Below are 25,765 nucleotides of genomic sequence, written 5' to 3' on the forward strand. Positions count from 1 at the left end.
GGCAATGTGTTTGGCATTTTTAAGGTAGGAAAAGACCCAAGGAGGGGGCTCGGACGTAGGGAAACCAGCCAGGGACTGACTCTCAGAATGGGCATCTGTCTGCAGAGGGGCCCCCAGTCACAGTCACCTGGCAGTCCTTGAGTAAGGGAGTGTTCCATGCTCCAGTGTTAACAGGGCAATGCTAGCCCCTAGCAGGCTGTGAGTCCAGTAGGCTTGTTTTGAATCCAGTCACTGCCAGTGTTTGTGATATAAGACTCCCGTTGCTGATTCAAGCAATGGTGAGGGCACTGCTGGGAGAATTGGTTACTATCCATAGACTGAAAGCAATAGTTGCTATTTCTATTAACATCCACAGATCTTTTGGTCTTTCAAACCAGGCATCCAGATGGTTGGGTGGTGCAAATAACTAATGTTAACCAAAAGGTTGGAGGCTGGCGTCCACCCTGGTGTTAGAAAACCAGCCTTTGAAAATCCTAAGGGACACAGTTCTACTCGACTGCACATGGGGTCATCAAACACTGGAGAACACTTGCTATCATATAGTATCCCTATCATTAGATCCTTCTACAGGCCTCACAAGTTCAAATACTTGCTTACAGGAGCCAGAAACTTTCATGTAGCCTGGACTGGAGGCAGATATTCTGGTCCTCCAGTAGCTATTGAGTAGAAAATGTTCACAGGCACAAAACCAACTCAGCAAAAGGCAATGCATCCTTCTGGGGTAATCAGGAGAGATCTCACACAACTGCCAACCATTGTCATTGTTCTGTTACAACATGGATGTGTCAAATTATATGTTATCTATCCAGGAAATCATGAATAACCTGAACAGGAGCAAATGAAAAACTCATTTGGTAGTCAAAACTGACTTGACAAGCAAGTTAATTCTCCCAGGCCACAGTCAGGAATGTGACAGATAAAGAGGCTTGCCACAAGGTCCATGTATTAGACACAATCTTTGTTTACCTAAACAGAGGGGGTTACACTTTAGGCCTTTAATAACCACGTTCTGACATGCCCTCACAAAGACCTTAGATGTTGGGCAAGATGAAGTTTAACTTCATGTTAGAAGTGGAGGTGGTGGTTATGTGTCTTGGAATCAGTTCTGACTCACAGTGACCCTGTACAGGGTTTCCGAGGCTGTAAATCTTTACGGAAGCAGAAAGCCTCATTTTTCTCCCATGGAACAGCTGGTAGTTTCGAACTACTGACCTTACGGTTTGCAGCCTGATTCATAACCACTACACTACCAGAGTTCCTTTGATGTTAGAAGTAGTACAGTAGAAAAGATTTAGGTTCCCCTGAAAGATCTCTGGTGACTGTGGGTTAAACATTGGGATGCTAACCATCAAGCCGGCAGTTCAAACCCATCAGATGCCCCATGGAATAAAGATGAGGCTGTCTGTCCCTGTAAAGATTTAGTCTCAGCAATCCTATACAGAGTCTCTATGGTTTGGAAAAGACATGATAGCAGTGGCAGGCGATCTGGTGACACAGTGGTTTAAGCACTGGGTTGTGAACCACAAAGTCCGGGGGTTCAAACCCACCAGCTGCTCTATGGGAAACTGATGAAGCAATCTGCTCCTGTAAAGACTGACCACTTCGGAAAGCCTAGGGAGCAGTTCTACTCTCTCTCACAGGGTCACTGGGAGTCAGAATCGACTGGATAGCAGTGGGTGGCATAGCAGGAGACCTGACTGTCTCACAGATGCAAAGTAGAACAAGTATACCAGCTGCAAGCAGCATTTCCTAATAGCTGCAGGACAGTCATGGAGAGTGGCCACTGACCACATTTTAGTAGCCAAAACACAAGAACAAAACAAATGCAAATTAAACTTATAATAATGGATTAAGCAGTGGACTGCTAACCACAAGGTCATCAGTTCAAACCCACCAGCTAGCTATTACATAGGAGAAAGATGAGCTGTCTGCTCCCATAATGACAGACAGTCTCAGAAACCCTATGGAGTAGCTCTTCTTTGTCCTATAGGGCTGCGATGAGTCAAATTGACTCAAAGGAAGTGGGTCTGTTCTCTACTTTTGGTCTGAGTGTCTACTCCCAGGTATACAACCTTTAGAATATTTGTTTCCAGGACTCCAAGCATGGTACCCGTTCTCAACAGCTCCCTCCCACAGTGAGAATGGCACTTTTCTTCAGGCTGGTCTCAGCCCCTGCTCTCAAATCCCTTCACTCTGTGAGTTTTGGGGACCCTCCCAGCCCATTCGTCATCACATGCTCTGGTGTCTTGACAAGGAACCTCGCTGCTCTATACATCTCTCACAGCTGGGCTCATGGGAGGGGCGACCTGGTATGTTATTTCTGTGGAGCCAATTCCTGTCTCCTGGTAACCTTACATGTGTCAGAGTAGACTATTTTTAGAAGGGCAATCCCCAGGTCTTTCTTCGGAGGCACCTCTGGACAGACTGGTACCTTTCTTTCAGTTCGTAGTCCATCACACTCACTCTCTGCATCACCCCAAACCAAATCTAAACCAAACTTATGACTGTCCCTTAAGGTTAGGGAAACAGATTGCCTCATCCTTCTCCTTAAGTGGCTGATGGGTTCAAACTGCCGCTCAGATGAGCGCTTTTACCCACTGTGCTGCCAAAGTTCCTGCCAGGGCCTCAGAGATCCTTTAGGTTTAGTGAATGAATGAAAAGAAAACCCTGCCCACTCCCACAACTGAGCCATTAGAGTTACAGCTAGTTACAGTTTTGCAAACCTTTACTAGTACAGATTCTTCAAGGCAGGTACACAGCCCCCATGTAGCCTGAGGTACCTGCTGAATGGGCTTGGATCTATTGAGGGCACTTCTCACTGTGTGCGGTTCTCTCTGTCAGCTCCAGCTCTCACAAAATGACACACTGGATGAACTGGCTTATCCTCTCGCTCCTTGTAACGGCTGCATGTGGCAAGAGCACGGGCCCAGGTGAGCAGCCTGAAGAAAGTGGAGAGCCTAAAAAGCTGGTCGATCCTCAATGGGGGCAACTGGCCAATGCCTCCCTGGGCTTGCCCCTCCTTGCTGCCAACTTCCACAAGGAGAATACGGTCACCAATGTCTGGATGGAGGAGGGCGAGGAGGATGAGGACTACCTGGACCTGGAGAAGCTCCTGAGTGAAGATGATGACTACATTGACATCATCGATGCAGTCCCACCTGTGGACCCAGGGGCCAGTGCAGGCAACATCCTTCAGCTCTTCCATGGCAAGAGCCGCATCCAGCGTCTCAACATCCTCAACGCCAAGTTTGCCTTCAATCTCTATCGAACCCTGAAGGAGCAGGCCAGTACATCTGAGAACATCTTTGTGGCACCCGTTGGCATCTCCACAGCCATGAGCATGATCTCTTTGGGCCTCCAAGGGGAGGCTCACAAGCAAGTACACTCGGTCTTGCACTTTAAGGATTTTATCAATGCCAGCAGCAAGTATGAGCTGCTGACAGTGCACAATCTCTTCCGAAAGCTCACACACCGCCTCTTCAGGAGGAACTTTGGGTACATGTTGCGGGCAGTCAACGACCTTTATGTCCAGGAGCAGTTCCCGATCCAGCAGGACTTCAAAACCAAAGTGGAGGAGTATTACTTTGCGCAGGCTCAGCCGGCTGACTTTGCAGACCCAGCTTTCATCACAAAAACCAACCATCATATCCTAAAGCTCACCAAGGGCCTCATCAAAGATGCTCTAGAGAATGTAGACCCAGCAACACAAATGATGATTCTAAACTGCATCTACTTTAAAGGTAAGAGAAATGGCCTTGTATTCCCCGAAGCAAAGTTATAGTAATGCTCTTCTAGGACATAGGTGTGGCTTGAGTGCCCGAATCTAGCTATCATTTATCCATGAGAGTAAGCCCACAGTCACTTCACAGACTTGGAGTCATAGATGGCCATGAAAAGGTAGCACCAGCAGCTAGCATTTACTGAGCTCTTCCTCTATGCTTGAAGATCACAGTGTCATCCTTGTACTCCCAGGGTACACAGCTGGTAAGCAGTGAGGCCAAGAGGGGACAGAGGTAGGCCATCTCTGGTGTGTCAACTTTTAGCCAATTTGTGAAAGTGGAAGAAACAATGCAAAACCCTGGGTGCATTTGGCCAAATGGATTTGAGGGTTTTTATCTGACCCTTTCTCCTATTTTTGGTAAACAGGCATATGGATAAAAGGCTGAACAAAGGTGTCAAAAACCATTCAGCTCCAGCAGCTGATTTGAAGACCTGCAGATCTTTCCCCAGTACTTTTGCTGTAATAGGTGGGGTGGGAAAATAAAGGAATATTCTCATACTAACTATTCTGGCCAATTACCAAGGAGAGCCACACCCTAGCAGGACCCATGGGATCCTAAGAAGAAAGGGGTATAGGTTTATAAAGATCAGAATCTCTCCTTAGCAAAACCCTCAGTGAGACCTGAGCCCAAAGCAAGCACAAGAGGCTGGGAAGCAGATGTACACAGTAGGTGTACATTGGAACTAGTCGCCATGACACACAACTGTTTCTCCTCACACTAAGATATACCAGGTCAGAATCTGTGGTCAATCCCTGAGGTTTCCAGGGACTGATGGTTCCCTGGCTAGTGAGTTTCAACACAGTTTTACATAGGCTGAGGGATGGGAAGATCAAAGCCTTACACTGGCTTCTAATCTGGGGCAGTGGGTTCAGAGACCCTCATGACTGGTAGACACACTTTGCTGAAGGCCAGAAAGACAAACTGGGCTGAAGAAGGAATGGCCTGAAGGGGGAGACTAGAACCCAGTGCTTCCCCAACACCAATCTCTGGGCAGGGTAGAACCACAAACTAAATCTGTCACAGGTTTCTGAGGCAGGCAGGCAGACACAGACACGCCATATAGATCTGTTACACATAAAATAAACCAGTTGCCACCACGCTGACTATGACTCATGGTATGTCCGAGTAAAACTGTGCTCCATAGGGTTTTCCATGGCTGGAGATTGCCAGGCTCTTCTTCCAAGGCACTTTTGGGTGAGTGCTGAGTTGTTAGTGCCTTCCACAGACTCTATGATAAGCATATATGTACCCTCTCAGTTACTATTACAAGTGTAAGCTCTAGAACCTCCATCCCAGACTCATCATTTCTTATCTGTGTCACTCACTTCAGGGTGAGGTACTCACTTTCTATGTCTCCACTTTCTCAACTTGGTCACGAAGATGAGAATTCCCGACAGGGTTATGGGGGATGATGGTGCCAGGCTAGAGCAGAGCACCGTAACTGGGGTGAGCTCCAGGGACTCGAGGGAGGTTAGAACACGAGTGTGTTGTTGTTGTTAAGTGCCATCAATTCGGTTCCAACTCATAGCAACCCTGTATAGGGTTTCCAAGGAGTGGTTGTTAAGTTCGAACCACAAACCTTCCAGTTCAAATTGACATTGTGGTCAACTGTTTATCCTACACCGCCACACCAGGACTCCTAGAATATGAGAGTAATGGGTACAAATGGTTACATGCTAAGGCTGGCAGTTCCAGAGGTACCTTTGAAGAAAGGCCTGGTGATCTTCCAAAACAAATCCACTGCCATCACAAGTCGATTCCAACTCATAGCAGCAATCCTCTATTTCTGAAAAGTCAGCTGGTGAACACCCCATGGGGGTGCAGGTCTCTTCTGACACACACAGGGGCACCAAAAATTGGAGTATACAAGATGTAACTGGAGTCCTGGTGTGTGTGATGCTATGGGTTAACGTGCTGCACTATAAGCTTGGTTTGAAATTCAAGGTCGGTGGTTCAAGTTCACCAGCTAATTCTCAGAAATACTATACAGAGTTGCTATGGGTCAGAACCAACTCAACAGCAACAACAACAACAACAGATGTAACTGGTGGCAATTTTAATATTAAGTATACATGCTAATTCTAACAGTATTTTTTGACTTCTAGGAGCAATCACTCTGTCTAGGAGTATCTTCTGAGTGGGCCAGTGGGAGTCATTTTAGCAGTGCTGAGCCCCTCAGTCCCAGGAGTCTTTAAGGTGTCCTTGACACATTGGAGAGCCTACATATTATAGCTGAGGTGCAGGCAGAGGACAACAGCAGCAAGCAGCCCTGCCATCAAGGGGCTGGCAATACAACTAGGCAGGGTCAGTTTATGATCTCCTGACCAGAGGAACTAGTTAGTGCGGTGGGTTAAACATTAGGCTGCTAATTGCAAGGTCAGCAGTTCAAACCCACCAGCTGCTCTGTGGGAGACAGATGAGGCTGTCTGGTACTGTAATGACTGACAGTCTCAGAAACCCTAAGGAGCAATTCTACTTTGTGCTACAGGGTCACTCTAAGTAGGAATTGACTTGATGGAATGATTTGGGTTTTGGAATCATGCTAGTAGCAACCAATCTTTCGTGAATGCTTGCCAAAGGAGGGGAGAGTCGAGAAGGGTTCACTGAATCTCTAGCTCCCAGATCTGCATGACTAATTTGGTTTTCATTTTAAATGTTATAACCACCTTGGAAGCCACAACAAAAAGAGGTAAACACCCAGGAGAAGCGTGACAGTTTCATCCAAGAACTGGGTAGAACTGGGATTCATCATCAAGGGAAAGTTTTCTCCTAGGGAAAATACTGGAAACATTTCTTTGGCTGTAACACGCCTGGAAAACCCTTAGAATGAGGATGGTGAGACCAACTTATGGACTTTAAACATACCATCAGGTGGGATTAGTCCCTAGAGAAGGACATCTTTCCTGATAAAAGTGTAGGGCCAGTGAAAAAGAGGAAGACCCTCAATGAGACAGACTGACACATTGGCTGTAACGATGGTGAAGATGGCCTGGGACCAGACAGTGTTTCATTCTACTGTGTCACTACAAGTTGGAGCTGGCTTGAGGGCACCTAACACCACAACAACTCTTGGGACTTAAGGACAGTACTGCTAGTGTTAATGCACAGTGCATCCCTCAACAGTAGAGATCTAGCCCCCAATGTCGTCAGTGCTAGAAGCAGAGACTCAGGGAGACAGCAGCCCAGTACTACCACAGCCAGGTAGGTCACTGGAGGACCCAGACCTTCTCCCAAGGAACCTTTTGCTCATTTCATCCAGATGCTCAACGTAACAGTTAAACTTTGAACATGCAATTTCATTTATTTAAGCCTCTGTTACCTCAATTGTAAAATGGAGACAGCAGTAAAAAGTCCCGATTTCAGACAGGAAAAAATGAGATAATATAGGTATGGCAGTCATCTCACAATACTTAACGAGAAACTGGACTATATGAAGAATGCAACATCAGGACTGGAGAAAAGCTCATTAAATACCTGGAATATGCAGATGGCATAACCTTGCTTGCTGGAAGTGAAAAGGCCTTGAAACACACTTACTGATGTAGATCAAAGACTACATGCAGCCTTTGGTATAGATTATACCTCAAAGTAAAAAAAATAAATAAATAAATAAATAAATAAAATCCTCAAAACTGGACCAATAAGTAAACATCATGATAAACAGATAAAATTGAAGTTGCAAGGATTTTATTTTACTTGGACCCACAATCAATGTCCATGAAGGCAGCAGCTAAGAAATTGAACAATGGGCTGCTCTCAGTGGCAGGCCTGGGGAAGGGACAGCAAGCACCATGTTTGGCCGTAGCAAGAGGCCCCCGATACAACCCAAGAAACAGAACAAGGAAATGGATGTAGAAGATAAGGTTTTCATGACTGAGGGTCAGTACATGGTCACAGAGTGTTAGAAATGAAAACTTCACACAGGACTACAATGAGCTCAAGCTGCACAGCAAAAAGAAAAGCAGAAGAAACTCAAGGAGCTAAAAGTGAAGGCCATGGAGAAGGGCCCCTATCCGCAGGTAGAATTAAGAAATCTGCCAACAAAGAAGTTATTCATAGTGACTGAGAGGTTATGGTGATCCTTGAATCTTTTCCTTCTTAAACATTTGAATTCCCTGCTATCATATCTCTTGCCAAATATAGTTAGAATGAAGTGTTGTCTTGGAGCATGTTGCAAATTTAAGAATAAATTTTTGTTAAAGAGAAAGCAATCATACAATGTCCATCTCTTTAGTCCTATCTTAGCTGTGTGGTAAAAGAAAACTCAGCCCAGAACCCTGCCTAAGCTGCTCTTCAGTTTTTGTTATGCCTAGAATTCTGCATCACCTGGAATTAAAGTAATTCATTTTGAGAGAAAAAAAAGGAAAGAAATCAAACAACGTATTACATCGAGCAAATCTGCGGCAAAAGACCTCAATAAAGTGTCAAGAGCTAAAATATCATCTTAAGAATTAAGGTGCAACTGCCCCAAGTCATGGTACTTTTAATTACCTCAAAGGCATTTGAAAGTTGGATAACGAATAAGAAAGACCGTAGAAAAATTATGGTGTTGTGGATAAATAATGAATATACCATGGGCTGCCAGAAGAAATAACAAACCTGTGTTGGAAGAAGTACAGACAAAGTGCTCCTGGAGAATCAAGGATGGTTGAGACTTCATCTCACATACTTTGGACATTGTATCAGGAGGGCCTGGACTCAAATGAAGTATCAATGGTAAGAATGGCACATAACTGTCTAAGTGTTGTGTTCAGTTGAGGCCTTTAAGTTGGAACTGGCTTCATATCACGACCACAGTCTCTTAGACACTATTTTCTGACCTAAAATGGATAGGAAGGAGTTTCAAAAAGTTGGTAGGAAAGTTGAATGAATAAATAATGGACTTTTTTCAAGAATTAAAAAATAATAACAAAAAACCCTTATAGCCACTTAGTCCTGGATGTTGTTGTTGTTAAGTGCTGTCGAGTAGGTTCCAATTCACAGAGATCCTGTATAGGGTTTCCAAGGAGCAGCTAGTGGGTTTGAACCACCAACCTTATGGTTCAAACTGACCTTTATCCTGCAGCACCACACCAAGACTCCTATTCCTGGATACACAGCACTATATCCAAATCCAAAGTAAAGTCCTTGATAGCAATCATCACTGAGTGTGATGTACATGGTCACAGAGTGTTAGAGATGAAAACGATCACACAGGGTGACAATGAACTCGAGCTACACAGTTTACAAATGAAGTAGAGGCCCAAGCTAGTGAAGCATCTTACCAGAGTCCAAAATAAATCACTAATGAGAGTGAGCGATCATCCCAGAGTACACTGCAGGCCATTTAATCTCACTGCCATTACTCTGAATTAGCATTCTCACCTAGGAATCCTCTCAGGCAGGGGTCTCAAAGTGTGGTACCACTAGGGAGATTCTCAGCTGTCCCATACGTGCTGAGTCAGATTTGGAGAGTAGGAGATGAATGGAGAGGCTGTAGCCTGCATTTCAACAAACTTCAGTGAGTCCAGGGATTCTGGTGCTGAACTGAGAGCAGGAACCAGTGCTATAAAGTGGCATCTTAACAGAAGCTTGCTTCTGGCAAATTCACAGGCTCGTGGGTGAAGAAGTTCCCTGTGGAAATGACGCACAACCACAACTTCAGGCTGAACGAGCGCGAGGTAGTTAAGGTGCCCATGATGCAGACCAAGGGGCCCTTCCTGGCAGCAAGTGACCAGGACCTGGACTGTGAGGTCCTCCAGTTGGAATACGTGGGAGGGATCAGCATGCTCATTGTGGTCCCCCATAAGCTGTCTGGCATGAAGACCCTCGAAGCACAGCTGGTGCCCCTGGTGGTGGAGCGGTGGCAGAAGAGCATGACCAACAGGTACTGAGGGCTGGGTATACGACTTCTCATTTATCTGGGGGGCAGAAAGGAGCCCTAGTGGCACAGTGGATTAAGTGTTGGGCTGTTAACCAAAAGAACAGTGGTTCAAACCCAATAGCCACTCTGAAGGAGAATGAAGCCACCTGTTACTTTAAAGATTTTCATTCTCAGAAACCCTAAGGAGAAAGTCTACTCTGTCCTAAAGAGTCACTATGAGTTGGAACTGACTCAATGGTAGTGGGTTTTGGGATTGGGGTTAGAAATACTGGGACCTGGTTGATTTTAAGAAAAGGGAAGGAGTATGCATAACTATACAAAACTGGCCCAACTGGTGGTCTCCTAATTCAGCCCTAATTTTGTAGTTGGTGAGAGATGATCAGAAAGCATTTGTAAGAAATACATCTGTCCATAATGACCAGACAGGCGCTTCAGAATCTCTTGACAGACAATCCCAGCTTGAGCACATATTCGCATTGCTCTCTGAATACCAGGTTCATCTCCAGCAGAATGGGGACATTCCCATTACTGCTCAAGGTTGCTATGAGAAATATACAGCGTTAACAGTATTTAGCAGCTCTCAGTGCCTGGAGCCTAGGAAGTGTTTGACAAAAATGAGCTACAGAAATTTCAAGGTCCTCTTAACCCATTTAAGGAAACCCTAATTTTTCTCTATTACTTATGCCATACTTAAAACTGTAGGTTTAAAAAAGTACACTTATAAAGCCCTAGTGTGGTGCTATAGGATAAGCACTGAACTGCTAACTGCAAGGTCAGTAGTTCAAACCCATCAGTCACTCCTTGGAAATCTTATGCAGGGTCTCTATGAGTCGAGACAAACTTTATAGCATTTAGCAACAACAATAGCAAGGTTAACTACTGGAACAGAGTTTGTGGGTGGTGCAAATGGTTTATGCTTGGCAACTACAAGGTTGGTAGTATGAACCAACCTCGTGGGGCCCCAGAAGAAAGGCCTGGCTTCCATAACATAACAACAATTGAAAACCACATGGCCCACAGTTCCGCTCTGACATAAATAGCATCGTGAGTCAAAGTAGACTCAAAGGCAACAGGTTTGATATTGGTTATCAGATCACGCAGAAAAAATGGAAAAGTCATGTTTCTGTGTTTTCAAAGATGGGCTATTGTTGTCAGTTGCCATTTGTGCTCCCCAGGATTTTCAAGGCTGTGATTTTTTGGAAGCAGGTCATTAGGTGGGTTGGAACATTTCAGGACTTAATTGGTTGCATCACCTGGGACCTCTGGATATTGGCCTTGTAATCATTTCCGATTCATAGAAACCCTGATAGGATTTACGAGGAGCCGTTGGTAAGTTTGAACCTCTGAACTTGTGATTCAAATGACCTTTCTGTCCAGTGCATTATCTCAGCATAAACAATGCGTACTGGTTTCTCACAAGCTCCTCAATCACTAGTGATTCTCCTCTTACCTGTTGGGCTTCATTTCCAATATATAGTGGAAATCATGAGCATCACATCAGACATCTCTGTTAGTCGTCACATTAGAATGGACACAGCATAGCTTTCCGAGCCAGTGAAAACACTATGTTGCACATTAGACACCAGGTCTCTGATCTCAAGACCTCTCCATCCTCTTCTCTGAGCTCTCTGGGGATCTCCACCAGTGGGACACAGTCTAGGCACTTCTCCCCCTCTCTCCTTCCTCTCTTACCCACCACAGCCTCTAGGCCTCCGGCATCCTTAGGCCATGGGATAGTCCTGAGGAGACTATTCAACCTTAAAGTTGCCTGTTTGCATTTTCACCATTTTTCATATATGAATCTTGGCTTGTCAAACACAAAGCAAGCTTTTACTTCTCTCTCTCGCCCCTTGAGAGGTAGGTGCAGCTCCACAAGCTGTTGTTAATTAGGGACTGACTGAGCTGAGATCAAAATGGAGTGTTGAGCATAGTCTGTATCAAACTGATTTCAGCTCACAGTGATCATGCAGGATACTCCCCAGGGTGTCTGAGGTTGTAAATCTTTATGTGAGCACACAGCCTCATCTTTCTCCTGACTCAAAGGAGATGGTAGGTTTGAACTGCCAACCTTTCAGTCAGCAGTCCAATGCTTAACAAGGTTCTTCCTGGATATGGACAATGACCTTAATAACAAAACAAGAGATGCCCCAATACTGGGGAACCAAATGGGAGAATCTTTTCAGAGACAGTCTCAAGCTATAAACTCTATATAAACCAGGGAAAGGTTCATGGCTGGCCTTGCAAATGGACCAAATGGGACATCAGGGGATGACCACACAACAGTCACATGCCTCAATGTCCCAGAACTGGACTTATAAAAGGATGATCTTTTCAAAATCCTTAGTTGACAGCACTAGTTAAGTACAATGTCAATTCTGAGGAAATGCAGCCTAGAGGGGTTAGACTATGGTCAGGGAGACTTGTGCAACTTATTGGGGCTGAAAACCATTGAGTCCCCTTTCTTTCTATTCCAGAACAAGGGAGATTCTTCTGCCAAAATTCAAGCTGGAGAAGAATTACAATCTGGTGGAGACACTAAAGGCAATGGGGATCACAGAGCTGTTTGACAAACATGGCAATCTATCAGGAATCTCCCAGGAGAAGATCACCATCGATCTAGTAATCTCTCCCTCGGTTCCCTCTGCCCTTCCCCTACTCAGTGTTCTGAGATCCCTGGGGCTTCTCTTCCAAGGCACCACTCTCAGTTCTGCTGGGGACAGCTGGAGGAAACTCAGCCAAGCGTGCAAGGGGCAGGGTGGTCATGAGTCCACCAGTCCCACTGACATCAGAAAGAGCCCTCAGCTAGAATGAGACCCAGCCATCAGAAAGCCCCGGGAGAAACCACACTACAGGTACATTCAACAGACATAATCCAAAACAGGCACTCATCAAGGGCACAAGCACTGGCCCAAATTATGCAACGGGTCAAAGCCCTTTCTCATGGAATTGCACTCCTATTGTTGTTGTTATTAGGTGCCATTGAGTCAGTACTGATTCGTAGCAACCCTATGCATAGGCTCAACAGAAAGAAACACTGCCTGGTCCTGGGCCAACCTCACATTTGTTGACACACTTGAGCCCATTGATGCTGCCACTTTGCCAATCCATCTCACTGGGGGTCTTCCTCTTTTTCTCTGACCCTCTACCTTACCAAACATGATATCCTTCTCTAGCGACTGCTCCCTCCTTACAATATATCCCAAGTATGAACAATGAAGTTTGGCCTGGCCTCCAAGGAGCACTCTGGCTGCACTTCTTCCAACACAGATCTATATGTTCTTTTGGCAGCCCATGGTACTTTCAATATTCTCTTCCAACACTGTAACTCAAAAGCATCAATTCTTCTACGGTCTTCCTTATTCACTGTCCAGCTTTCCCATACATAGGAGGTTATTGAAAATACCATGGTTTAGGTCAGGCACACCTTAGTCCTCAAGCTGACATCTTTGCTCTTCAACACTTTAAAAACGTCTTGTGCAGCAGACTTGGCTGGGAGGGGGAAGGGGCAAGACCAGGCCCCTTCTCACAGATGGGCACCCAAAGTATGACAATAAAGGGGGATAGACCAAGCTCCTTCTCATCAATATGCCCAGGGAGGGATAATGGAGAATGGGCTTAGCTCTATGGGCCTCTTGCACTGGCTGTGTGACCAAATATGAATGTAAATCTAGAATTAAAAAACTAGTATTTTTTTGTACAGCAAGGTCTTTAATGTCACGACTACCACAATTGACAGGCGAGTCAAGGCATTTTCCGGGGTACTTTTGACCAGTTGTGAGTTTTGATTTATTTGTGGTCTTCAGACCCCTTTCCTGAGCAAGGTGGGCCTCCCTCTGTTCTGTGCACCAACCTTTGGCATCTGACAACTCTCTGTTCTGTCTCCAACAGTTCAAACACCAAGGCACCATCATGGTGAACGAGGAGGGCACCCAGGCAGCCGCTGTGACCACAGTGGGCTTCATGCCACTATCTACCCAGGTCCGTTTCACCGTTGACCGCCCTTTCCTCTTCCTGATTTATGAGCATCGTACTAGCTGTCTTCTCTTCATGGGAAGAGTCAGCAACCCCCTCAAGTCCTAAAGGTGAAGCTCTGGGCAGCTGCAGCATTTTCACTGGCGGGGAAAGCTGTATTTGTGTGTCTATTCTAATGTGAAGACCAACAGAGATGTCTGACATCATGACGCTCATGATTTCCAGTACATATTGGAAATGAAGGCCAAAAGGTGAGAGGAGATTCACTAGCGATGGAAGAGCTCTTGAGAAACCATTCTGCATTGTTTATGGGGCTGGGAGTTGAGAGAATTGAATGGAAGCAGGCATTACCCGACAGGGTCTCAGCAAGAGAGCAAACTTCTACCCCTGCAGAGGAAGATCACAGTATGTGCTGTGCTCCTCAGACCCGGCTCCCCATCTGAACTCAACACCTAGAACTAAGTGGAGGAACTCCTTTCTTTGCTTTCCCAATGATGGTACAAAATCAGCACTGATCCCAAAGCGCAGGAGAGCAGAGACCTGGGATGGATGGAAGCAGGTCACCTGGGGCCTCAGGGTTTAAGCCTTAAGAGGCCCAGTCTTCCCATCAATGCTCAGTGTCATCTGTGCCTCTCCCTGTCCCCTCACTGCTGCCCAGAGGTTAGTGTGCCATGTTTCCCCCAGAGATAAATAAACATAACCACTTTCACCATCTGTTACAATTCTCTCTAGTTTTAAAGCTCAAGTAATGGGCAAAGTAAATTGTGAAAACAGGTGAAATGTATAGGCATGATACCCATAGCTGCTGAGGTGATTTGGACTAAAAATGAATTTCTAGAACAGGGTAGAACTGGTTTCAACACTTAACTAGCTGGGGAGGCATTGAGGCAAGTGACTTTTGGGTGTCTAGTTTCTCTGTCTATAAAATAGGAATAATAACAGCACTTCCTCTCAGGGAAGTTGTAAGGATTCCTGAGTAATAGCTGGGCTGCTGCTTACCTAAGTACAGGTAGTACCCAATCCAGGAGTTCCTAAATAGGGGTTCATGGAGTAGCTGCCCTATTAGCTTCCTAATGCGAAAGCTTGTGAATAAACAGATTTTTATGGAGCGAGAGAGAGTGCAAAGCTTTCAAAGGTGGCAATGACCTAAAATATGTTATTTCTACAACCTCATTTTGTGGGCACCAAGAGAATAAGCAACCTACCCAAGGTCAGAATGATGAGGGTAGCTAGGTCTCTAAGCAACAGAAACACTTCAAAATGTTTCACTAAGTAAAGGGCTAGATGCCAACAAGCAACTTCATCAGTGATATTTTATAAGTAGTATTATTCCAAGTCTAAGCATGGTGGGACCTCAGGGTTATTGCCCGATGGTTCCTGCAGGTTCCCAAAGTCCTGCTGATGTGCAAACTGCTGCATTAGGACCAGTCTCAGGCCCTTGTTCCCAGTCCACTGGTACTTCTACCACACAGAGTAATCAAAAAAAGTCTCTTTTTCTTAAAACAGAAAGCAAAGCATAAATGAAACCATGTAATGAAATTCACTTTACCAGAAGGTACAAAGGGTAACCGAAAGACAAATGCAAGAGCCCATGGTCTCTGTGCTCCTGGTTGGGCAAGAAAGTCAAATATTTGTTACTCCCTGCGCCCCACCCCCCATTATCTAACCATTAACTTCTATTAACAACACAGTATGTGGCCTATTCATGCAAGAGGTCACTGCAGTGGAGGAAACAGGAGTGTTTCAAGAGAGTGTTGACTGTCACATGCCAGCTGTTATAGTGCCAGTGACTGGGCGCCACCTCAGACCAGGCCCTGTGCTGGGCACCTCACAGGCAACACCTTCATCTTTACAGGACACCTTGTTGACAGAATAAGATCAGAGAAGCAAAGATACTCTCATGGGGTCACACAGCAGACACAGGAGTAAGCTCTAGCCCTGTTGCCCTCTAGAGCCCTGCAGATGTCCACTCTGCATTTATTTACCTCCACACAACAACTGCTAAACTTAAAAGCTGTCAGGAACAAGGGTCCTAGGAGTATGGTGTTCAAAGAACTCACTGATTTTAGTGTCACTGCAAATCACTGCCCTCTCAGCCTTAAAAAACAGTTCTCCCAGGGAACCAGTCAGCAGTGTGTTCGCCCTACAGAAGCAGGCCCCGCTCAAAGGCCCAGAGAATGCCACAGGTCTCATGTCCCGTCCAACCACACTTCTAACACATAACTGTACGGTAGCCAGGAATCACTATAAAGTAGGAAAAAATCTTTAAAAAAATTAACACTGGGAGGTTGTCAACTGAAAATACCTTTGTAAAGAGAGTCCCAACAAGCCCCAAATACCCGTGGGTGTAGTCATCTGATTACAGATACTGATTATAGAAACTGCAGGCCCCCCAACTACGTTTCTCCAAGGCATGCATGTGCTGCCAGCCATAAAGTTGGCAGTTGTTGGAACTCTGACGGGGAGAGCAAGACAGCAGACCAGCAGGATGTGTGCCGGCTTATTATTACACAAAGACAGTAAGAACCAGTCCATCTAGGCCAGGTGAAATTGGACACATATGTAAATGCTAAAGACAAACAACTGAAGGTAGAGTGGGTGAGGAAGTTCTGGGAAACATAAACAAGCCCTGAGGGAGGGAGTAGGTGAGGTAGAAGGGAGTGAAGTACACGTGGGGATACATACCAGAATTCAGAGGCCCTGCACTCAGGACTGGAAATGATGGAGAAAGGGGACAACTTCTATAGATGTTTCTATTTCAAATGACTGATTATACAAAAGAGTGTGTACTTCCCTAGTGTTGTCATTCCAAGGAAGAGCTGGGCTGGACTGAAAACAGGACAAGATAGGGAGGGAATCCTCACCACTGCTTGGCAGGACCCCACTGTGAGCCACAGTGGACAGGGGTGGGCCTGCAAGCTCACCCAGTCCACACCATGCCAGCAACTCTGCCCAGGAGACCAAAGGCTGCAACTCCAAACCCAAACCCCAATACGAGGGCACTTCAGCAGAGCAGGAAAGGCGGGTAAAGGTCTCAGCACTAGGTAAGACAAGATGAAAGCCAGGGTTGGAGGCAGCCTCAGAACAAGCTCTCTGGGATTCAGAGAGGGCACAAAGAGAAGGGAGGTACAAAGTGGCCATAGGCATCACACACACCACAGGACGACTGTGGAAAGGCATTTTCTTCAAGGCATCTGCTGGGTGTTCTCCAGGGACCTCTCATCATGTATCAGGAGTCTAAAATGAGGAAATCCATGCATACTCACCACAGCTATCACAGGAATGAGCACGCCAAGGTTTCCCGCACTGCTGGAGGCCTAGAAAAGAGTAGCAGGTGTCACTAAAAAGCACCAACTTCTCTGTCCTCAAACTACCAGGCAACACACCTGAGACTATGGCCTGGAATTGAGCTCACCCCTATGGCTCAGTTTTCAGTCAAACAACAGACAGGTCAATCAGGGGAACAATTAACAGTAGGAAGGCAAGCACACCTTAGAATAATCAACCATGTGAGAGCAAAACAGCAGCAGTTGCCTAAGAACAAAGTCCAGAAAGCAGGAAGGGTTAGGAAATGAGGAGAAATGGAAATGAAAGACAAAGGAGAAAGTCAAAAGATGGATCAATGAGATCAATGGATCAATGAGAACAAATAAAATGTACATGAATTGTTGAATGGAAAACTGTTCACCCAATTGGTGAACCTTCACCCAATTGACAACAGAAGAATAAAAACAACAAAAACATAACACAGCATTAGATAAAGACAGAATTTCTTAACCTAAAAGTCCTGGTATGATGCTGTGGGACAAAGCAATTAACTGCAAGGTGGGTTTAAACCACAAGATTGATGGTTCAAACTCACCAGCCGTTCCAGAGAAAACCTATACAGGATCGCTGATTTGACAGCACTAACAACAACAAAAGTCACAGTGAGGGATATATACAGAGATGTACGTTGTTATTAAGTGTCATGGAATTGGTTCCGACTCATAACAACTCTGTATAGAGTATCCAAGGAGCAGCTGCTGAGTCTGAACCATCATCCAGATGATATGGTTCAAACCAACCTTGCAGTCCAGTGCTTATCCTACATGTATAAAGATGTTTGTGATTTTAATAGAAACATAAATTTTACAGTCAAAAACAGAAATAACTTAAATAAGCCCTTCTCATGCTGTCATTATGCTCTGACAAAAAGTTTCTAACATCCACCCAAGGGTCAGCCACTGCCTCCAGTTTTGCCATGGGCGAGGAAGAAGGGAGGCATCCAGCCAGGGAGCTGCCATAGGCTGGAGACTTTTTTCAGAAGTAGAGTGCCAGGCCTTTCTTCCCCCAGCATTGCTTAGAAAGAAGCCTACTACCACCCACTTTCTGCATGTCCGCCTTTGTTCTTACCCATCCCTAAATGGGGAGACCCATGTCAGGTCAGCAGGTGCAGACCTGCAGGGTAGGACATACCTTCAGGGCAGGGCCTTTCTCGCTGGCCCTCTCACTGGCCCGTTTACCCTCCAGTCCCAGCTGCACAAACAGCTCCAGTAGGTTCATCAGCAGTTCGTCAACCAGGTGCTCATCCTGGATGTTGGCCGCGATGTTGGCCAAGGCGTTGATGACCGCCAAGGAGCAGTGCCTGAGGGGAGGGGTCATCATACTGGTGGGGAACAGCAGTCACCAGCACAGCACTGTCCTCACCCCTTAGCCCATTTCCAGGGCTGGACCCCATTCGGGGAGTTGGGCAAGCTGACCCTGGCCCCAGGCCCTGGCCTGCTCCTCCCCTCTATAAGCAAGGAAGACTCAAGAAGTGAGGAGGATGTCATCTTTGTGAAAATGATGACCACTAGAGGAAAGCCAAGTGCTTTAGGAATGACTTTCAACCTTTCATCTGAGACGCATCCTCAAGGGGAATGTTAAATTTCAGGGATCTGCATGTCTGGGGGTTGGTAATGGTCTGGGGACATTTTCCTCACAAATGTTGAAGGTATGAAGGTATATGACTACACAGTTAAACATGTATTCACTCCCATGTACTGCCTGCCTGGGTCTTGCTTTTCCTTCTCAAATTATGTTGTTGGCTACCACTGAGTCTGCCCTCCAACTCATGATGCTGCCATGCAAACCAGGACCAAACCATTGTGATCCACAGGGTTTTCTACAGTTGATTTTTTCAGAAATAGAGTGCCAGGCCTTTCTTCCTAGTCTGTCCTCACCTGGTTGTTCCACTGAAACCTGTTCAACATAACAGCAACATGCAAGCCCCCATGGACAGACAGGTGGTGGTGACTAGGCATGAGAAGCACTGACTGGGAAACAAATCCAGGTTCCCCATGTGGAAGGCGAGGATCCTACCACTGAACGACCACTGCCCTCCTGCAAACTAACAACCAAACAAACAAAAACAAACTCAGTGCCAATGAGTCCATTCCAACTCACAGTAACCTCTTATACTGTAACTCTATAAACCCCTGAGGCTGTGAATCTTGATGGGAGCAGACAGCCTCACCTTTCTCCTGAGGAATGTTTGAATCACCGACCTTGGGGTTAGAAGTCTAACACCTAACCTACAGCATCACCAGGACTCCTTTTCAATTCACCATTATCATCCCTAAAATGACATTTGTACCAATATTCTCTCTGATCTGAAGTTGATAACAAATGCTTAGGAAGTGACCTGTGACTCTGAGATGCCCACCTCGGAACAGGCTGACCCAACATATACTCCAATAAGAAGCTGACATCATGCTCAAGCCAGTGACATTAGCCAGTTTCCTTCTGTGGGCGCAGGAAGCGTGTCAGTCTACCACAACCCTGCATGCACTGCCCAGGTAAGCCTCTGTGCCTCAGTTTCTTCCAGTAAACTAAGGATACAAGCGCTCTCCTTCAGAGGATTAGAGCAGGTATCAAACACTCTGCATGAAGCTTGGAGTTCAGTCTTTGGTAGACAGAAGCAATAGTAACAAAGTACACCCCTCATAAAATGATGGTTACTTAGAGGATCATCACTGGACTGCAAACCACAAGGTCCACTGTTCAAACCCATTAGCTGCTCTTTGGAAACTCTATATAGGGTTGGTATGAATCTAAACCAATTCGACAGCACTTAACAACAACCTGGTGGGTAAGGGCAAACAGAAGCCACAAATAGTAATGGTAAGGAAGAATCACTATTGGGAGGTAGTCATGGTAAACAGAGAAAAGATTGAAGTTGTCAAGAACTTCATTTTTCTTGGATCCGTAATCAACACTCATGGAAAAAGCAGTTAAAAAATCAAATGATCCTGGTTGGTCAGGAGACCTGGGGTCTCATGAACAAGGACCTAGCCACAGAGGACTAAAGCTGAGAGTAAAGTGTCCAGTTGATAAGAAGTGAGGGGAGATGCACAAGAACACCCAAACTTGCAGATCCTACTCATTTGACCTAGCTTCAATGGCTTGATGATCACTACTAGAAGATAAAAAAAAAAAACTGATAAAGAAAACAAGTGTAAATTTGATGAACTTGACCTATACTTATGGATGTGTACCTGAATATACCAACTGAGAGGGAATGAGTCTTCAGCCTATCCCCTCTGTACGCAGGCTTGATGGGACAGGCAACTTAGACATTGGCTACCTAAAATGGGGGGGCTATAAAGGCATGAAGAGACTAGCTTACAACTTTTCAAGAGGGAGTTTAATTTCAGAGTATAAAGGGGAAGGTAGAATCCCCACTGAACAGTGAACACTGAATAGTGGTGAAAGGAGATGGGGATAAAATTCTTATGATTCAAAAGTGAGTAACTGTTATGATGACTAATTGCAATTGTCACAATTGTAGAAGTAGAAGCTTTGTAACATAAAAGGGGGAGTAGTTAATCTTACATTCCAGGAATAGAGCAGCCTAGGACCATCAAGGGAGAAGAGCATGAGTGGAATGTGGGACCCTATCCAGGGAAGCTGCGATGCCAAAGATGGAGGCAGAGATGAAGACATGGAGAGAGAGAGCAGCTGAGGTCTCTAGACTCATGGAAAGAGAAAGACTGCTGGCAATCAGGGGACAGGCTTATAGAATGTGCCCTTTGGTTGTTCAAAGATTATATATTCCTGGTTGTTTTTATGTACATTCCCACACTCCCTCCCAACCCAAAAAAAACACCCCAAAACCAGAGGAAATAGAAGCAAATACTGTTGAATGATGATGCATGGAGGGGGTTGTAATCATTGCAAAGAAATGTTCTCCCATATAAACTATCACTCAATTCACAATAAAAACTTAAAAAGAAAGACATCAAACAATGTACTGCACTGGGTAATCAAATGACACTAGGCAAATCTGCTTTAAAAAAAAAAAAGACCTCTTTTAAGTTTGCAAGAACAAAGATGTCACTTTGAGGACTAAGATGAACAAAGTCATAGTATTTTCAATTGTCTTATATGCATGTGACAGCTGGAAAATGAATAAGACCAGAAAATTGATGCCTTTGGATTATGGAATACAGCATGGACTGCAAGAAGAATGAACAAATTTGTCTTGGAAGCACAACCAGAATGTTCTTTACAAGCGAGGATGATGAGACATCATCTCACGTACTGTGGAGATGTCATCAGGAGGGACAAGTCCCTGGAGATGGACATCACACTTGGTAAAGTAAAAGGTCAACCAAAAAAGAAAGGAAGACCCTCAAAGAGATGTACTGCCACAGTGGCTGCAACAATGAACTTAAACACAGCAATGATTGTGAGGATGGTGCAGGATCGAGAAGCATTTCATTCTGTTGTACATGAGGTCACTATAAGTCAGAAGGATGGAAACTAACAATAACAGAAAAGGCTATATGAGAGAAAAAGAGGAGCAAAGAGAAGGGACTGGTAGAGGAACTAAACCTCTACCACGGATGGTGTAAGATATTGTTGTTGTTGTTGTTAAGTGCCATCGAGTCAGTTCTGACCCATAGCGACCCTGTACAGGGTTTCCGAGGGTGTGAATCTTTAAGGGAGTAGAAAGCCTCGTCTTTCTCCTGCGGAGCAGCTGGTAGTTTCGAACCGCTGACCTTAAGGTTCGCAGCCCGGTTCGTAACCACTACGCTACCAGAGCTTAGAGGAGGAAAAATAAATAAATAATAAAAATAAATTTAAAAAATAATAAAGATATAGAGAAGGAAAAAACAAAATAATAGTAAAGACAGATGCAAGAGCTCTTGGGTGGGACACATGGGTAGAGGTAAGTTATGAGATGCTAGATGGGAGGATCAAATCCAGGGACTCAACCCCTTCAGATGTGACTGAGCTAGAAAGACTGATGGTGTTTTACCATTCCATGACCCCTCCTTTTGTGTTTCCTCTTCATGAGAGGGAAGGAGCAGGGGCAGCAGAGCTAAGCACTGAGGTGATGCAGTAGTTTGTTACTGCAGCACAACGCAGCCTACACCATCAACTATACACGGACAATCCCCAGTAATACAGGAGGGCAGCAACTACCTGCCACAACACAAAGAGCAGACACAGGGCAGCATAGTCAGCAGCCTGTCACACTAATTACACATGACCAATCCCCAGTCACACAGGTGGACAGCTATTGCCTGCCATGACACAGAGAGGAAATGTGGGCAGAGATACAGGGTGGCATGGCCAGCAGAAGAAAAAAAAAAAAAACAATAATAACAAGAACATGGAGGTCAAGTTTAAGAGTTGGTAGCCTTGAAGAACCGTGAGAGTGCACACAGACTGGGAGAGACCAACAAGACAGGAGCTAAGATGGTGACGATGGGCAGGGGACAGGGAAGCATTGGAGTCTGGACTTTCGGAGCTTGGAAATCAACGAGGGGAAAAACGGTCTGAGCATAGATGTCAGTGTCACTGCAGAAACCAGGGCAAATAAAGGAAGAGGAGGTCAGTGGCCCAGGCTATGGACTTCACTATAAGCCAGGTTCCTGATGGGGCTGGGGAGGAAGCAATACAATGATGCCAGTATAGAGAGCTCCCATTTACCAAGAGCTCTCATTGTAACAAGTTTTAACCTATTGCCATCAAATTGACTCTGACTCATAGTGACCCTCAGGACAACAGAACTGCTCCCTATAGTTTCTGAGACTGTAAATCTTTATGGAAATAGACTGTCTCATTTGTCTCCCACGGAGCGGCTGGTGTGTTCGAACTGCTGACCTTTCAGTAACCAGCTCAATACTTAATCTACTACGCCACTTGGGCTTCTTATCATGTCACACATATGATCTCATTTAACCTGCACACCTAGAAATAGGTGCTATGGATGGAGGCGCTGGTTGGAGCATAGAGTTACTCAGTATTTCCTGAGGATGCACAGCCCCAGGTTAGCTCCACAGCATTATTCTACCAACTGTACAGTCTCTGTAAATTTACATAACCTGAGAATATTGTGATATCACCTTTACTTAATCTAATGTGAGGGTTGTTTATAGACTCAAAACTATAAAATGCCCATTCCCTTTGGGCCACCAATTCCTATAGCTGGAATCTGTCCTAAGGAAAGCATTAACCTACCCTCGATGTCAAAGTGGATTTCAACTAATAATGATTCCATAGGACAGAGTAGAACTGCTTTATAGTTTCTGAGACTATATATCTTTATGGAAGCTTCGTCTTTCTTTTGTCAAGCAACTTATGTGTTCAAACTGCCAACTTTTCAGTTAGTAGTCCAATGCTTAACCCACTGTGCCATCAGGAATCCTTAAGAAAAGCATTAAAGACAGTCACCGACACGTTGTATGATGCAGCACTTAATGGCAGAAGACCTGGAAAACTAGCTGAGCTTTAAACTCAGGGGCTGGCTAGATAGACCAAAATATACAGCAAAAGGGCCCAGCACAGTCATCACAGGTGACATCCATGGCAAAGTCCCCATGGTGTAAAGGTACATCATCATAGATGATATCCATGGCTGGCTCCACACATACAGTCCAGTCTGAGACCATGGAGGGAATGGGGCCTGCAGAGATGAACGTCTGGACGCTTTCACCTCCTGCCTGTGCCTGCGCTTACTTATAGCACACACTGCTTTTATCAGTGATGTCAATGATGTTACATGTTGGGGATGGTAATGACATGAAACAAAATGTATCTGAATTGCTGAACTGAAAATTGATTTGCTCTGTAAACCTTCCCCCAATTCACTATTGAAAAAAAAAAAAAGAAAGAATAGAAGAGGCCAAGTCCCTAACCTCCTTATCTTCCAAGAAAGAGAAACACTATTGTGATAGAAAGCGATGAGGAGGCCCAGCAGAGTCACCTGTAACCGTGATCCTTGTAGTCCTTGGTGGCTGAGTACACGACGGAGCTGGCCTTCACACTAATCTGCTGGAAGAGGTTCCACACTTCCTGGTAGATGTATTGCTGGAAAAAAAAAAAAACATGGGAAACCATTGCTGAGCTTTGCCCCCAGTGGAGAAGCAGCTCCAGGACTCCGAAGAGGCTCCTTTTCACTTCATCAGCTAGAGGGAAGCCTCCTATAATTGTGGATTATCAGGGCTGAAAATGTCAAATTTGTAGTTTTAAAGCAAATCTCCAATAAAAAAGCTAGAAGGGATATAGTCTTCATTTAAATCCTACTATATGTCTCTGGTGTGGCACTGTGGGCTAATGCATCAGACTGTAAAGTCGTTTGAACTGCAAGGTCGGTGGTTCAAGCCCTCCAGCTGCTCCTTGGAAACCCTCTACAGGATTGCTATGTGTCAGAATCGACTTGACGGCACTTAACAACAACGTATATCTCTGGTAGTGTAGTGGTTATGAATCGGGCTATGAACCTTAAGGTCAGCAGTTCGAAACTACCAGCTGTTCCGCGGGAGAAAGATGAAGCTTTCTGCTTCTGTAAAGATTTCCAGCCTCGGAAACCCTGTACAGGGTCAGTATGAGTCAGAACCGACTCCACGGCACATAACCACCACCACCATGTGTCATTAGCAGTGACAAATTAGTTTTCCCCCAGAATTTAATCCATTATCACTGAGTTGATTCTAACTTATAGAACACAGTAGAACTGCTCCCTAGCATTTTCAAGACTACCAATCTTTATGGGAGGAGACAATCTCACCTTTCTTCCAAGGAATGGCTGGTGGCTTGAACCACTGACTTTTGAGGAACCATTTACACTGTTCTCTCACACTGGAAACTCTCATTGCTCAGTGTTAAGACAACTGTGAGTTTTTCACCCCATTGCCTGGTAAATGAAATTTGTATCTTTACATCCTTCATAATCCTTTACACTAAGGAGCCCTGGTTCATGGTCAGCAGTTTGAATGTGTCAGTCACTCCACAGGAGAAAGTAAAGGCTTTCTGCTCCAATAAAAATGTATAGCTTTGGAAACCCTATACAAAGTCATAATGACTCAATGGCACACAGCCATCATCATTCTTCATAACCAAAGGCCTTTAATGTGCACAAGGTGAGCAGGTTTGAGGCTCTACTCTCCCAACTATGGTCTCTCTTACGTTTCCGGTGATGACCAGGCAGCCCAACTGGTCGATGATGAGCACATCGAGTGGGGAGGGGGGCTGACAAAATTTCTGCTGCAGGATCTGCAGAATTGGCTCCATAACCTTGGGTGTGTCCCTCAGGGCCACCGCAATATGTCCTAAGGCCCGGATCGTGTGGTCAGGAATGAGGTGGGCATCCCTGCAGAGGAAAGAACAGAATCATCTGGGAGTACCCCTCTGTCTTGCATGCTAAAAAAAATCTCACTGTCAAACCCCAGAGGCACCAAACTGTGAAAACTAAGATGCAGACCTCAACTTCCCCACAGTCATTTTGTTGTTATGTGCCACTGAGTTGGTTCCAACTCACAATGACCCAATGCGCAACAGAATGAAACACTGCCTGGTCATACTCCAACTTTACAATAGTTGCTACACTAGAGCCCACTGCTGCTGCAACTGTGCCAATCCATCTCACTTGGGGTCTCCCACTTTTTCACTAGCCCTCCACTTTACCAAGCATGATGTCCTTCTCTAAGGACTGATCCCTCATGATATGTCCAAAGTGTGAGAGACAAGTCTTGCCATCCTGGCTTCTAAAGACCATTCTAGTTTTAATTCTTTCAACACAGATTTGTTTGTTCTCCTGGCATTTCGTGCAACAATTCTTCCACGTTCTTCCTGATTCACTGTCCAACTTTCACACGCCTAAGAGGCTACTGAAAAG

General features: G+C 45.2%; 1 protein-coding gene across 1 annotated transcript; it reads left to right on the forward strand.

Annotated features, from left to right (window-relative positions):
* The first annotated feature begins 2,821 nt into the window (after positions 1-2,821).
* SERPIND1 (serpin peptidase inhibitor, clade D (heparin cofactor), member 1) lies at positions 2,822-13,725 on the forward strand. The gene is made up of 4 exons (XM_006875803.1): positions 2,822-3,740; positions 9,375-9,648; positions 12,120-12,264; positions 13,534-13,725. Exons 1-4 carry the CDS (start codon positions 2,858-2,860, stop codon positions 13,723-13,725), a joined length of 1,494 nt encoding a protein of 497 aa, XP_006875865.1. The 5' UTR covers positions 2,822-2,857.
* Positions 13,726-25,765: the final 12,040 nt, after the last annotated feature.

This window comes from Chrysochloris asiatica, unplaced genomic scaffold (assembly GCF_000296735.1).
Source record: "Chrysochloris asiatica unplaced genomic scaffold, ChrAsi1.0 scaffold00340, whole genome shotgun sequence".
NCBI classification, from domain to species: Eukaryota; Metazoa; Chordata; class Mammalia; order Afrosoricida; family Chrysochloridae; genus Chrysochloris; species Chrysochloris asiatica.

Bases quoted from the DNA above. Each gene is read 5' to 3' on its own strand.
- SERPIND1 (XM_006875803.1), top strand. From the start codon at position 2,858: ATGACACACTGGATGAACTGGCTTATCCTCTCGCTCCTTGTAACGGCT. The intron at 3,741-9,374 runs GTAAGAGAAATG...GCAAATTCACAG, and splicing joins AAACTGCATCTACTTTAAAG to GCTCGTGGGTGAAGAAGTTC. The intron at 12,265-13,533 runs GTAATCTCTCCC...TGTCTCCAACAG, and splicing joins AGAAGATCACCATCGATCTA to TTCAAACACCAAGGCACCAT.